Here is a 15,586-nt window from a genome sequence, read left to right as displayed (position 1 = left end):
CATAAAAACAAAAAGTTTTTCAAAATGTTTGGTGGTCTGCTACTAAGAATCACTTCAAATATTATTAACTTATAATTGTAAACCAGTTTTTTATGCTGAAACACATCTCTGTAATGAGAATATGGATGGAAAACAAACAGCTGGGAGAAATAATCACCACCCACTATTTAGTCAACAAGCACACAGATTTCTTACTACTGCTCTGAACATACAGCAAATATGAGTTTTCTTTCCCGGCTGACACATGACAGTTATGGCAATAAAAGTTGAATACCTATCCAGGCCTCTTTGGTCTTTCTGTGTGGCTTTCTACTACTCTCCATTTTATAAAGGGGAGTGAATGTGTCTGATATTGGGCAACATGTGCAGAAAGCATGGGATACTAACAGCAAAGATTTGAATCACCAATGTGCCCAAAGGGCACAAGAGATTGAGAAAAATGTTGTCCAAGTTGTGGAGAAGTATCCCCTGCTGATGTGTCTAAATGCTAGGATGAAGAAATAATGTAAGCGTCTGCTCACAGTGACCTGTTGGTGAGATTAATCAATTTTTCAGAAAGCTTATTTCATCTACAGTTCATTTAATTTAAAACTGACCCACTTACGTCAATTTTAACTTCCTTTAATACATTTTTCCCTGCACTAAATAACATATGCTTGTCTTTAACAGTGTACATGAGAAATAACTTAATTCTCCAGTACACTGTTCATCCAAAAAGTTTGAATAAGCCCTCACGAAAGGTCCACTGAGTCTTCAGATTGGGTAGTGCCACAGTACAGACTCCAAATGGGATACGGATACTGGGGTGAGGAATGAGGCAAACAGAACAAATAAGTGCTATGACTGTCATGAGTTATCAATTTACATCTCACATTAAGTCAATACAAAAAAGTGATGCTGTAATACGATTATTAGGTAAATCTACACAAATGCCAGACCTGACATTTTCCCACAGAATGTATTTGTCTGAACTGTGGAATTTACCCAGATGCATTGTTAACCCTGCTGAACATAAACAATAGCTGGAGAGCTGAGGGAGGAATCAAACTTTATAAAGTGCTTGTGATATGCACGAAAAACCTTGCAGAAACTTGTAGATGTTAATGAGCTTATCACAAGCTTTTAGAGCTTTAAGATAACCATAAAAAACTGTTCAAGGCTCTCAGCCAAATACGGATTTCACGAGAAGTACTATGGTATACCTAGTTAAAAAGTGCAATATTATGATAATGAAGGGTCAGAATTTGTTCAGCAGTTTCTCAGTTTGTTACATCCCACACCCGATTGTTCTAAATCAGAATTTGCTACTCCTTATGTACTTATGAATCCAAGAAAATTATGCAAAAAGCTACACAAGTTTTAAAAATGATGACAAATAGTGAGGACTATATAAAATGGCTAATAGTAAATTTCATTTACTCCATGATCTCTGTATAGTTTTTAGCCAAGAGAAATTTATCATATTCCTCTATAGTACATAAGGGGGATTTGGAATAAAGACTCCTTACTTTTCTTTCTTATTATATAGCCAAACGTATTACAGTCAACACTTTCATACTGTTTAGACTTTAACACTGTCCAAAGCATAAAGTGGCACTTACCCCGAGAATTTATCCACAGCATGTAGTAACCAACCTAAGTGCAGTTATGACACAGTCTCAAAGCAATACCCCTAGTAATATTTTAAATTTTCTGTGATGCTTTCCATTTGCATGAACAGCAGTTATAGTGAAGTGAGGTGTTAGATGATATGATACTAAAATTACAAATGTTTTCTAAGTAACTGTTCAACTAGTTTTGATACAACTGTTCCTCGTGAATCCAATATAATAAAATTTTATTACTGAGAAAAAAATGTTCATAAATTGAAGTGTGCAATAGAGAAACTTGAGTTCTACACGAAACAATACAAAGCCATATACGACGAAAACTTTGAGTATAAAATCAAAGGCGTACAAGAATCACCAGTCGGAGTCTATAAATCTCATTTTAGTTTATTGGGATCACCAGCACTACCCAGAGAAAATGAACACCACCTACACAAAATAGTGGCTCCCACTGTCATTTTAAAAAATGGCGGTTCAAGTGCAAATTGGTAACTTCAGCAAAAAATGTGATACCGCTGAAAAAAGCAAACCTTTACAGTGAAAGAGGAGATAACTGCAAAAAAGAAGCCTCCATGGGGAAAATATACTAATAAATGTACATTAACACACCATAGCGACTTTTTTGCCATGCACAAATGTATACATTAAAAAACTAATATATAAAGCTATAGCCATATTCTATCTGTTTCCTGTCCAACCTCTCCATATGGAAGCAATACTTGCTGCTGCACTGGTAACTAAACCACCAGCCATACTTGTAGCTTGTTGAGTGCTGGTCAGAGCTTGCTGCGACCCTAAGCTCATTGGGCCAGGAGAACTTTCTGGACATGAAACATGGGGCACCTGCCAAATAACAAAAACTAAATAAGAGAACAGACTAAAACTTATATTCATCAATGGGAAGCACAGCAGTAAAAACTAGATCAAAGGCATTATCTCTACCACATAAAAAATTTCACTTGGTAAGAACGTGTTGAATAGTATCTTTAATATAATTTGATTCTTTGCTAAATTTATGATCATTCTAATTCACAACAACTTTCTATGCAGGACACAGCTCAAGGATTTATAACAACTAATCTAATACAAAAATACTGCTACCACATTCAGCTGTACAAAATGTTTGCCACTTAAGTATTCCTATAAGAATACAAGTTTATGGTAACATTTTTTTAAATGAAAGTAATACATTTCACATTTGTAATGTCGATTGGATTTTTATAACACACACACACACACACTTTTTTATGTCAAAATGAATTTTATTGCTTTCTCAAATTTACTTTCACCTATGCCATGTGTCGCTGCTAGTATAATCTTACTCTGTGTGAAAGCTACTTGCTAGAACACAGATACTACTTCTGAAAGTCTCACTTTAACAGTTCACTTTCTGGCTGCGTTCCACTTTCCATCAATCCCCCCCCTCAAAAGTTCCAACATTGTCAACCTTCTGCTGTTTCCGCCTCTCCCTGACGTACAAACTGCATATGTTAACTACCACTTCAACAGCTTGTCTCCACCTAAAACCCTGTACCTTTTCGAATCAATTAATGTTGCACAAATACAAGTAGATAAAACTCAAAGGCATTGTACAATGAGTGTTAAAAAAGCCTGTCTGAGAAAAAGTTGTAAGGGATGGAAAAGATCCACCATGGTTCAAGGGCAGCATTAGAAAGCTGCTGCAAAAGCAAAGAGAGCTTCACCTCCAAAATAAGCGATGTCAATGCCTGGTAAACAAACAGAAGTGGAACAAAGGCAAAATGTGTGCAACATGTAGGAGCATTCAATGAATTTAAAAGTAATTTTTTCCCAAATGATGTGACAAAGTGCAAAGAAGTTTTGGTCTTGCATAGAGTCAGTATGTGTATCAAAATCATCCATCCAATTGCTCAGCGACCACACCGGCACTGAAATGACAAATGACAGAGAGAAGATCAAAATGCTGAATTTGGTCTTATGAAATTGTTTCTAATAGCGATGATAATAACAACAACAACAACAATAATGTGACATTAGTAACAATAATGATAGTGGCAGATACAAGAATAATTTATAGGTCTGCAAAATAGATGTTTACTGATACAGCAAGTTCTGGGAAAAGGAAATTTAAGAAGACTACAATGGCTTAGAGTATGGGGAAATGACAAAGATCTAGGTGAAAGAGGAATGTAGAATGGTAATGAGTGTGCACACAGACAATGGTAATCTTATTGTTGTTTTAGAAGATATATCACATTATCTGTCTTCTGGAGCTGGAAATGTTATATTGTTCTCTAATACAATGTGGTAGGTTGTTCTGGACTCAGGTTCCTGCCACTGAGAAGGACACCAAGAACGTGGCTAAATGGTGGAGTTGGACTGAGAGGATTTTGCTCTGATGGGAATGGGTGTTTCTGCAGTGTTGTTCAGACAGGAGCATTGCATTCTGGAAACATCCCCTAGGCTGTGGCTAAGCCATTTCTCTCCAAAAGTGCTAGTTCTGCAAGGTTTGCACGAGAGTGAAGTTTGGAAGGTAGGAGATGAGGTACTGGCATAATTAAAGCTGTGAGGATGGGGCATAAGTCATGCTTGGGTAGCTCAGATGATAGAGCCCTTACCCACGAAAGGCAAAGGTCCCGAGTTCGAGTCTCGGTCCAGCACAGTTTTAATCTGCCAGGAAGTTTCATATCAGCGCACACTCCGCTGCAGAGTGAAAATCTCATTCTAGGAGCATTAAGGTTGAGGAGAGGTATGAGGGACTGTGCTCGTTGTTCAGATAATAGACAGAAGTTACAGAAATTTTTGCGAGTGTCCACACACAGCCAGGGTAGCTGTGCATATGATGGTAAAATGTATTCAAGGAGCTGAAATTCACAGATATAATGAACACAGGCATTCATAATCTGTCCCTGGTGCCATGAGCTTCCCTGACAATGACCTTGAAGGATAACATGGCTGAAATCAATGACTGGAACTAAGTGTTTGTACAATATTCTTATTTTTGTAGAGAATGGAAAAATATGGATGCCTTTTTGCACTTTACAATTGTGTGTTCAGTACAGTTTAGATTTTCATCTATAATTACTCCTGGACTCTTTGCTGAATGAGGGAAGTTGATATTTATCCTGTTTAGGATTAACAATGGTATGGATTCCCAGTATTTCAGGCCAATGAGATGAATGACCAACCAGTATCGATTGGGTTTTGGATAGGTTGAGCTCCAATTCTATACCTTGTGCCCATTTAGACAGTGATACTGTGCACAGGTGATACTGAGATGCTTGATAGCGGTCTTCAGGTTTATTGGTTTCACACTAAGATACCACACTTAGATTCAACTGGAGGTCATCAGCCTACATGTGGTATTTACAGTATGACAAAACTGATGACACATCATTGACATTCAACGAAAAGAGTATATGCCTTAACACCTTACCCGCAGATACCTGATACTACCTGCCTCTACAGTAACTTTATGGTGCCAGGCAAGATGCATTGCTGGTTAGACATCAAGTATGAGAGAAACAATTGCACTCCACTTGGCGAGAATTTTAGTCTGCTAAATTTGGTAAGTAAAATGTCATAGCCAATGGTGTCACAGGTTTTCTGAAGTCTAAGAAGTACATGATAGCTGCCTCTTGTGTGTACACAGCAAGCTTGACGTCATCTGTTACCGTTATTAAGGCAGATGTTGTGCTGTGATGTTTACGAAGTCTGATGGGTATTCATCTAGTGGGTTGTTTACAGTTAGGTAGTTTGCTGGCTGGTCATGGACTACATACTCTAAGGCCTTGGGGTAATGCAGGAATAATGCAAATAGGTCAGTAATCAGTGGGTGCTATGACCGTGTTCTTTTTTAGGTAATCATTTAACTAGTCCCTGTCACCAGGCCACAGGGAAAACATTTGTGGTTAAGGAGTGGTTGAAGATATCTGTTTTAGCGGGCCGTAGTGGGTCAATAATAAGCATCACCTGGATTGTGATGCCATTGTGTCCACCAGATGCTTATTGAAGTTTGATGTCTTCAATTAGGAATGTCTCTCTCGCTAGCAAGTACACTAATCTAGATCTTGTTGTCTTTGAGAGACCTAGTGCTCTTTTAGATAAGTCAATTTTACCTTTTCTAGCGTTTCTAGATTTTTTTCTGTCAGGTGGTCCCATATAACCTCGATCCCATAGGCCAGGATTGGCAAGATTTCTGCATTGAATAATTTCATGGCCGTTTCTAGACTGAGTAGGCAGATGTTTTTGATGTCCTGTATTGCTATCATTGCTTGGGCTGCACATTCTTTTGTATGTTTTGTGAAGCATTTGGCTGTTGGTTGAAATGTCACCCCTAGGTATTTAAAGTCCGATAAGATTTAATTTTTTGTCCTCTGATGTTGATTTCCGCATTCTTGGGTGTTTTGCCTCCTTTTCTGAAAATCACCATTTCTGTCTGTTATGTATATGTGTAGTTTGTGTACATCTTCATTTTCTCCAATTCGCAGTACTTTATCAGTGGCAAGAATGTACACTGCACCATTTGTCTATCTTCTCAATGATTTTCTGCAGCTTCTGTATACCTGTTGAACCTACGGCTGTGTCATCAGCGTATGTACAGCAAAGGGGTCATTGGGTCACCCTGTAAGAATCCATTCGATTGCAGAATGAGGTTCGAAAAAGAGACGTTGACTGATATTGTGATTAAGTTGTATTCGAGGATTGACTTTATTATTCTTGCCCATACGTTATATTCTCCCATCGTGTTTTCCAGTTTTCGGACTATGAGATCTGTTTCCAGTAGGTCAAAGGCTTTGGTAAAGTCTATGAACACTGTGTAGAACATTTGTTTCTTTTGTAGCACTTCATCGATGTTGTTCAGAAGAAGCCTGACTGCCGTAAGTGTTGATCTTCCAGATCTGAAGCCCATTTGTCATTCTGGGAGATGACTGTCTACAAAGGCTTTGATTTTTTGTGTAATTATTTTTGAAAACTCTTGACTGAGTATTTTCCAGGGCTATGCCTCTGTACTTGTTTGGGTCCGTTGGGTCTCCTCTACTTTTGTAAAGAACTTTTATTGTCGAGTGTCTCCATTGGGTCGCAATTCTTCCAAGTTCCAGGCATTTGCATCTTTTATATGTTCATTATATATATTATCGGATCCCAATGCTTTCTTGTTCATCAGTGCTTTTATTACTTCTTTTACATCTTCTTCATTTAGAGGTTCCCATACGTTGTCTTTTTCCTTAGTTTGATGATGTTTCTCTTTCTTTGGGGGTGTTTTGATTCCTTGTCTATTCAGTATCTTACTGAAGTGGTCTTCCCATTCCTTCATGTCTATTTTGGTGTATGAGCCAGTTTTCTTGGTCTTGCTGCTATGTATGTGTCTTTCTCTGCTTCGTCCGCTTTTCTTTTTGCCTCTCTTTCTATGTATTCTTTTTTCTTCTCTTCTATTAATTTTTTGTAGATTCTCCTCTCTTCTGCGTACAGTTTGTATGTTTCCTCGTTGTGCTGGTTTCTTAATGTGTGGAGCGTTCTTAGGTCAGTGTTCCTTTTGCTGTCCTTGTTTTCGGGTTTGTTTGTATCACTGAATTTTTTAGGAGGTCTTCTATTTTGTCTGTTGCTTTTTCAAAGTCTCCTTCCTCTATTAAAGTTTCTATTCGTGTTACCGTATTTACTCGAATCTAAGCCGCACTTTTTTTCCGGTTTTTGTAATCCAAAAAACCGCCTGCGGCTTAGAATCGAGTGCAAAGCAAGCGGAAGTTCTGAATAATGTTGGTAGGTGCTGCCACAAATAACATCTGCCGTCGAATATATGTAGCGCTACACAGGCATGCTTTGTAGGCACAGAGATAAATACTGGCGCCAAAACCTATGCTTCAGTAAAAAAAAAAAAAAAGAGAGAGAGAGAGAGAGAGAGAGAGAGTGCAAGACGAGCTTTTTTTTCTCCGCCTCCGAGTTTCGACCACTGCATTTTCATACATTATCCAACGAAGTAAATACAAATTCCATATTGTTCATCTTCGAAAGTAGCAGAATTTCAATGTACTACGAAAATCCGACTGGCAAGACTAGGGATGTTTGTCAATATGGCCAACTCTACGTTCTGAATTTTTTCCTACCTGTGAGAAGAGACAGTTGCTAATAAGACCCTGATGAAATGTGAATCACATGCAGGATTCTCTTCACCATAAGAACAATACGAATATAAACATTTTGCCATGTATTCTTTCGTGTTTTCTGCTATCTCATTTAAATCCTGTCTGCCTAATAAACTACGAAAATAGAGTGAGACAACAGCAAACGCGGAAGAATATACGTATCGTGTCATGTTTATATTCGTATTATTCTTGTGCCTAATAGTGATAAAGTCAGGAATGAAGCACGGCAACTGACTAGATTTTTAAATCTAAGATGACTAATTTCTGTGCAGAATTTGATGTACTAAAGAAGCGGCCGCAAAGATTTTCAAACGGAGAAAAATTTTCACCTAACTCTCGTTCAGAACATGTTCTAACATACGCAGTCTATTATTTGGTTCTAGTTGATCATTATCAAAGAAAGCAGCAGTGTAAGTAAGAACAAATAGCAATCTCTTGGCATTGTTTCGCTAATGAGATGATACCTTTTTTTTTTTTAAAAAAGCGGCGGTAGCGTGCACAAAAGCAAGCCATGCCGCGAGCGGCGACAGGCCATAAACACCTATAACAAAGAAAACGGCACTTATCAGTTCAATGCAAAATAAGCAGTCGATTCAAACCAGACAAAGCACGTGAAAAAGGATGGGTACCCGTATAAATACGAACGGAGGGCCTGACGCATAGCAATGGCTACCTGGTAAAGCTTAACTGCTAAGCTTACGACTCGAACCAAACCAGTATAGCTGTATCATCTTTCATTCGAACTAAATTGTGTCTCATATTACAATGGGCCAACTTTGTTTCGATTTGTAGGTGCGGCCTAAAACTTTTCTCTCCCCTTGAATTTCGAGTCTCAAATTTCAGGTGCGGCTTAGATTCGGGAATTTTTTTTCCCTTTATTTCGAGTCTCATTTTCCAGGTGCGGCTTCGATTCGAGTAAATACGGTATTTGTTCTTGCTGGTTTGTTAATTTTTCTTTATCTATTTTTCTTTGTGTGATTTGGCAGTTCTTTCTTGCTGGCGGTGACATGACTTTATTTATTTTTATTTTCATTGGAATGTGCTTTCGTATAGGACTGATGAAGTCATGCCATACTGGTTGAATACTTCCTTTTATTTCTCCTCTTGTTAATGCGATATCAATGGTACTTTTCCCACTGTGGCATATATATGTAGGTATCTGTCTATCATTCAGTAGGGTGAAACCATCTTGTTCTAGGGTTTCAATGACTAGTCTGGTTTTATAATTCTCAGTGTCCACTCTGCAGTTGAGATCGCCTGCAATAATGGTGGGTTTGCTGTCGTATTGTTTGATGAATGTGACTATTTCATCAATTATTTCTACACCATTTGTGTGCGGTTTAAAATAGGCTGCAATTATATTTATGTTTGCTGCTTCTACTAGCATACTATTTTCTTGTTTTATGATTTTTTTGGTGGGCGTCATTTAGGGCTTCAGCAGGATAGATATTCCTCCCATGGGTTGTCCTCTTTCTCCCTTCTTTGGCGTTAGGTGATAATTGTAGAAATCTTCATGTTGCCAGTTGTCTATCAGGAAGGTTTCTGTTAGAACTGCAAGATCTGAGTTTTGCAGAATGTCTGCTGGTGTTAGGCTAAGGGCACTTTTTATTCTCTCTGTATTCCACAAGACTGCTTTTATTTCTTGCTCTTCTGGTTTGCTTCTTAGTTTAGTTAAGCTCTGCTTCCACTTCCATTGAGCATCTTGGGAAACGAAATCAATGTACTTTTATGTTTTCAGGCCAGAATTCTGGTTTTTGTGTGATTTGTAGATTTTCAAACAGAATGTCTACATTGAAAGCTTTTTTGTCGCCCAGTGTGCACAGTTCTTCATATTCTAGCTGTCCCAGTACTCTGTTCTTGTTAAGGTATTTCACTACTGTATCAGTTGTGGTGGTTCTCTTTAAGTTACTGATATATAGCGACAGTGTTGTTTCTGCTGCTTGCATTTCTTCTTTTTTTTCCTACCCATTAAGGTTTTCTTTTTACTCTGGTTTCTTCTGTACCAGTTCCTCCCTACCATAGTACTCAAAGTTGGTTCCTCTAGTTCATTAACCTGATTTTCGGTTTTATTATGTTGCTCATGTGCATTTATTTGGGCTTGTAGCTGAATTTGTTGCTGGAGCAGAGGATTTCTGTATATTGTTGTTCCCCCGGTTTAACTTCGTTGTTGTATTTAGTTTGTATGTTGTTTCCATCAGTTTTGGTTTTCTCTGGTTCTAGGTGACTTTCCTTTTCTAGAGTTTTCTTTATTTGCTCCTGTATTAATATCCCTAGTCGGTTTTTCAGGAAATCAGTTATCTCCTCCACTTTAGGCCTCAGTTCTCCCATTTCCATATTATTTTCGTCTTTTTTTTGCTTTTTCCAGAGAGCTACCCACCCCGATGTCTCTGTTGAAGTTCTTCTCAAATCCTGTAGGTGTCTCTTCCGTCTGCCTCTGTCCGCTATGTGCTGTTTCCTGCATTTCCCCAACAGATGTCGCTAGGTGCCCAGCAGTCCTCTGTCCACTATGTGCTGTTTCCAGTGTTTCTCCGATAGATGTTGCTAGTTATCTGGCAGTGCAGCTGTCTTCTTCCTCGCTTGTCTCCTCTTGTTGGATGTTCCTAACCTCTCTCGTAGAATTCTACTCTCCTCCTACTTTGTTTTTGTTTTGTTTTTCAAAGATTCTAAGCATTTTATTAGTTTACTCACTGCCTCTAGTAATTCGTTCTTTGTTTCCTTCTTCATATATCCTCCTTCTTCTGCCACATTTCCGATCTTCATAAGAGCGTTCTAAATATGTTGCACTGCGCTGTCCACCATCTTAAAATCTTCAGGTAAGAGTATATCGTCTCCAATAGGACCATAAAAGCAAAGCACTGCAGTTCATATTTTCGTATCACACTGCCTTCGTATTTTCTTTATTTGTGTTTGCTAATGTGGCTTATTGTGACGGTACGAGATTTTCCAGATTTTTTGCAGCCAAAGTTTGGAAATAAATAATTTTGTTGAGTGGAAGTCAAATCAAGTACTAATTTTGAATATAAATGAACAAGCTATATTAGTATTTATTTTCATTTTTGTTATCCAATATAATCATTATAAAGTTTGATTAAATAAAAGTTTGTTATTTGTTACACAGAAGGTCTCCTGTAATAAGATACTTACCATCTATTATGCGTTGCGTTTAAAGTCACAATAAAAGCCTTAAAAGATTGGAATTGCCAAGTCCAGGTTTTTAGTAAAAATTACATTATTCTTCCGGTAAGAAGAATATTTAACACAATGGGGGTTAGTGGACTACTCCGACTTCAAGATCACAATGAGGTAACTTAAAATATAAATGAACCCTTGCACATGGCGACCCTTGTGTGAAAGAAACTGGAAGACGATTATATAATATCGGTACATCAAACTGAAAATTGAGTAGTAAGATTTCATATAAATAACCTATGGTTCTTTCAATTTATCCAGGTCCCTTCTCCTTAAATTCCCACCTTTTTGCAGTTTCTTCAGTTTTCATCTACAATTCATAACCAATATATTGTGGTCCGAGTTCACATCTGCCCCTGGAAATGTCTTACGATTTAAAACCTGGTTCCTAAAAATATCCTGGTTCCTAAATCTCTGTCTTACCATTATATAATCTATTTGAAACCTTCCAGTGTCTCCAGGCCTCTTCCATGCAAACAACTTTCTTTCATGATTCTTAAACAAAGTGTTGGCTATGATTAAGTTATCCTCTGTGCAAAATTCAACCAGGTAGCTTCCTCTCTCATTCCTCACACCCATTCCATATTCTCCTATTACTTTTCCTTTTCTTCTTCCTACTATCGAATTCCAGTCCCCAATGACTATTAAATTTTTGTCTCCCTTCACTATCTGCATAATTTCTTTCATAACATCATACATTTCTTCAATCTTTCCATCATTTGTGGAGGTAGTTGTCACATAAACTTTTACTACTGTGGCAGGAGTGGGCTTTGTATCTATCTTAGCTGCAATAATGCGTTCACTATGCTGTTCGTAGTAGCTTACCCAAGCTCCTATTTTTTTTATTCATTATTGAATCTACTCCCACATTACCCATATTGAATTTAGTATTTATAACCCTATATTCACCTGACCAGAAGTCTTCTCTTTTAAAATTTTCTAACCTACCTGGCCAATTAAGGGATCTGACATTCCAACCTCCAATCCGTAAAAAGCCAGTTTTCTTTCTCCTCATAACGATGTCCTCTTGAGTAGTCCCTGCCCGGAGATCTTAATCGGGGACTATTTTACATCTGAAATATTTTACCCAAGAGGAAGCCATTATCATTTAACCATACAGTAAACGTGCATGCCCTTGGGAAAAATTACAGTTGTACTTTCCCCTTGCTTTCAGCTGTTCGCAATACCAGCAGAGCAAGGTCGTTTTGGTTAATGTTACAAGGCAAGATCAGTCAATCATCCAGACTGTCACCCCTGCAACTACTGAAAAGGCTGCTGCCTCTCTTCAGAAACCACACATTTGTCTGGCCTCTCAACAGATATCCCTCCATTGTGGTTACACCTACAGTACGGCTATCTGTAGAGAGTTTAAGAGAGAGCATTAGGGAACGATTGACGTGAACGGAGTAAAGAAATACAGTAGAAGAAGAATGGGTAGCTTTGAGGGATGAAATAGTGAAGGCAGCAGAGGATCAAGTTGGTAAAAAGACAAGGGCTAGTAGAAATCCTTGGTTAACAGAAGAGTGATTGAATTTAATTGATGAAAGGAGAAAATATAAAAATGCAGTAAGCAGGCAAAATGAATACACAAATGAGATCAACAAGAAGTGCAAAATGGCTAAACAGGGATGGCTAGAGGACAAATGTAAGAATGTAGAGGCATATAATACTAGGGGTAAGATAGATACTGCCTACAGGAAAATTAAGACGCCTTTGGAGAAAAAAGAACCACCTGTATGAATATCAAGAGTTAAGATGGAAAACCAGTTCTAAGAAAAGAAGGGAAAGCAGAGAAGTGGAAGGAGTACACAGAGGGTCTATACAAGGGAGATGCACTTGAGGGCAATATTATGGAAATGGAAGAGGACATAGACGAAGATAAAATGGGAGATACGACACTGTGAGAAGAATTTGATAGGGCATTGAAAGACTTAACTTGAAACAAGGTCCCAGGAGTAGACAATATTCCACTAGAACTACTGATAGCCTTGGGAGAGCCAGCGACAACAAAACTCTTCCATATGGTGAGCAAGACACATGAGACAGGCAAAATACTTCACAGAAAATGTAATAATTCCAATCCCAAAGAAAGCAGGTGTTGACAGATGTGAAAATTACCAAACTATCAGTTTCATAAGACACGGCTGCAAAATACTAACATGAATTCTTTACAGACAAATTGAGAAACTGGTAGAAGCCGACCTTGGGTAGATCAGCTTGGATTCCATAGAAATGTTCGAACACTCGAGGCAATACTGATCCTATGACTTATCTTAGAAGATAGATTAAGGAAAGGCAAACCTATATTTCTAGCATTTGTGGACTTAGAGAAAGCTTGTGATAATGTTGACTGATATACACTCTTTCAATTTCTGAAGGTGGCACAGATCAAATACAGGGAGCAAAAGGCTATTTACAATTTGTACAGATACCAGACGGCAGTTATGAGAGTACAGGGGTGTGAAAGCGAAGCAGTCGTTGGGGAGGGAGTGAGACATGGTTGTACCATATCCCCAATGTTATTCAATCTGTACATTGAGCAAGCAGTAAAGGAAACAAAAGAAGAATTTGGAGTAGGAATTAAAATCCATGGTGAAGTAATAAAAACTTTGCGGTTTGCCGATGACATCTTAATTTTATTAGAGACAGCAAAGGACTTGGAAGAGCAGTTGAATGGATTGGACAGTGTCTTGAGAGGAGGATATAAGATTAACATCAACAAAAGCAAAACGAGGATAATGGAGTGTAGTCGAATTAAATCAGGTGATGCTCAGGGAATTAGATTAGGAAATGAGACACTTAATGTAGTAAATGTGTTTTGCTATTTGGGAAGCAAAATAACTGATGATGGTCAAAGTAGAAAGGATATGAAGAGAAGTCTGTTAACATCAATTATAGATTTAAGTGTCAGGAAGTCTTTCCTGAAAGTATTTCCATGGATTGTAGCTATGTATGAAAGTGAAACATGGGCGATACATAGTTAAAAAACAAGAAGAGAATAGAAGCTTTTGAAATGTCATGCTACAGAAAAATGCTGAATATTAGATGGGTAGATCACATAACTAATGAGGAGGTACTGAATAGAATTGGGGAGAAAAGGAATTTGTTGCACAACTTAACTGGAAGAAGGGATGAGTTGGTAGGACATGTTTTGTGGTATCAAGGTATCACCAATTTAGTACTGGAGGAAAGTATGGACGGTAAAAATCACAGAGGGAGTCAGGGATGAATACACTAAGCAGATTCAGAAGGATATAGGTTGCAGTAGTTACTGGGAGATGAAGAAGCTTGCACAGGATAGAGTATCATGGAGAGCTGCATCAAACCAGTCTCCGGACTGAAGACCACCACAACAAGAAGACCTGTGCATGAAAATTAATAGTGCTAAGACAAGAAGCCACTATTAAGCAGGCAATACAGAAACAGTCAAAATGTACATTCTGCTTTCCAGAAGTAATGATTTTAACAAAGTAACAGGTGTTGGTAACAGGCAATACTAACCAATACTAAAGTTGCTATTGAAGAGCCAATACAAAGAATTCTATGACACTGAAGCATTAAGAATAAGTACAGCCAAAAGCACAGGAAGGGGATTTGAACAAATTAAACAATGTATTTGATTTTTAATTTTAATAATGAACAGCCGCAGTTGCATCGTTTACCCAGAATTTACCTAGGTTTCAGTCGGGATAACCCAACCTTCTTCAGAATAACAATATCTATCGTTTGTCCATAGTGGACATTGTCAAGCTAAAACTACCAATCCATAAATTATCGTCAGACTGTAAAACTTACCTGGCACTACCTCGGCCCCACTTCATGACCGCAATGCGGCAGCCTTGAGTGCTGTACGAGTTCCAGTACAGCACTCGTGGCTGCCGCATCGCGGTCGCGAAGTTGGGCCGAGGCACTGCCAGATAAGTTTTACAGTCTGATGATAATTTATGAATTTGTAGTTTTAGCTTGATGGTGTCCACTATGGATGAACGATAGATATTGTTATTCTGAAGAATGTGGGTTTATCCCGACTGAAACCTAGGTAAACGATGCAACTGCGACTGTTATTATTAAAATTAAAATTAATATTTATACAGTTGCTGACAGGGCCGCGAAACGTTGATGATATTGGGTTTTTCCATATAATGGAATTTCAGTCGATGGAAGAACATAAATATAACATCACGATTGGAATTCAGTCGGTAAGCAACTAAAGAACCACAGAATTACAACTACCCTGACTACATCTACCAATATATGGATAATCGGAGCACCCACAATGAATGGTCCTATGTGTTGTTCAGAGCACAGAAGTTCGGCATCTGTCTGTCAGGTCGCCGTTCTACAAACCACCACGAAACAGCATGCTGATATCAACAGCAGCAGTTATCTTTGCAACCATCCACGAGTCACAAAATGCCATGGGTTCTTCTTTTAAAAGTGCAGTGGTGTGATCATGTGTATATAAAGACTAAAGTGAAATACTGGTGCAGTAATTTGATTGCAACAACTTCTGTGAATACAGTTTCTTACTATCAAGTCACTGTGACATTCAAATGTTCTATTATTATGAGAACCTTACTATTACAAATAGTAAATAAAAAAAACCATACCATTACAGTGAATATACCTACACCCATTCCCCACAATTAAGACACCTTACGTTATATA

General features: G+C 38.1%; 1 protein-coding gene across 1 annotated transcript in view; it reads right to left on the bottom strand.

Moving 5' to 3' along the window:
* Nucleotides 1-1,812: 1,812 nt before the first annotated feature.
* The window catches only part of LOC124796429 (beclin 1-associated autophagy-related key regulator), a 132,097-nt gene continuing 118,323 nt past the window's right edge, over nucleotides 1,813-15,586 (bottom strand). Inside the window, exon 9 of the mRNA XM_047260617.1 lies at nucleotides 1,813-2,450. Coding sequence (XP_047116573.1) covers nucleotides 2,286-2,450 — 165 coding nt within the window. The 3' untranslated portion in view covers nucleotides 1,813-2,285. The remainder of the gene's footprint in view (nucleotides 2,451-15,586) is intronic.

This window comes from Schistocerca piceifrons, chromosome 4 (assembly GCF_021461385.2).
Source record: "Schistocerca piceifrons isolate TAMUIC-IGC-003096 chromosome 4, iqSchPice1.1, whole genome shotgun sequence".
NCBI lineage: Eukaryota > Metazoa > Arthropoda > Insecta > Orthoptera > Acrididae > Schistocerca > Schistocerca piceifrons.
This window is presented reverse-complemented; position numbering and strand designations above follow the sequence as displayed.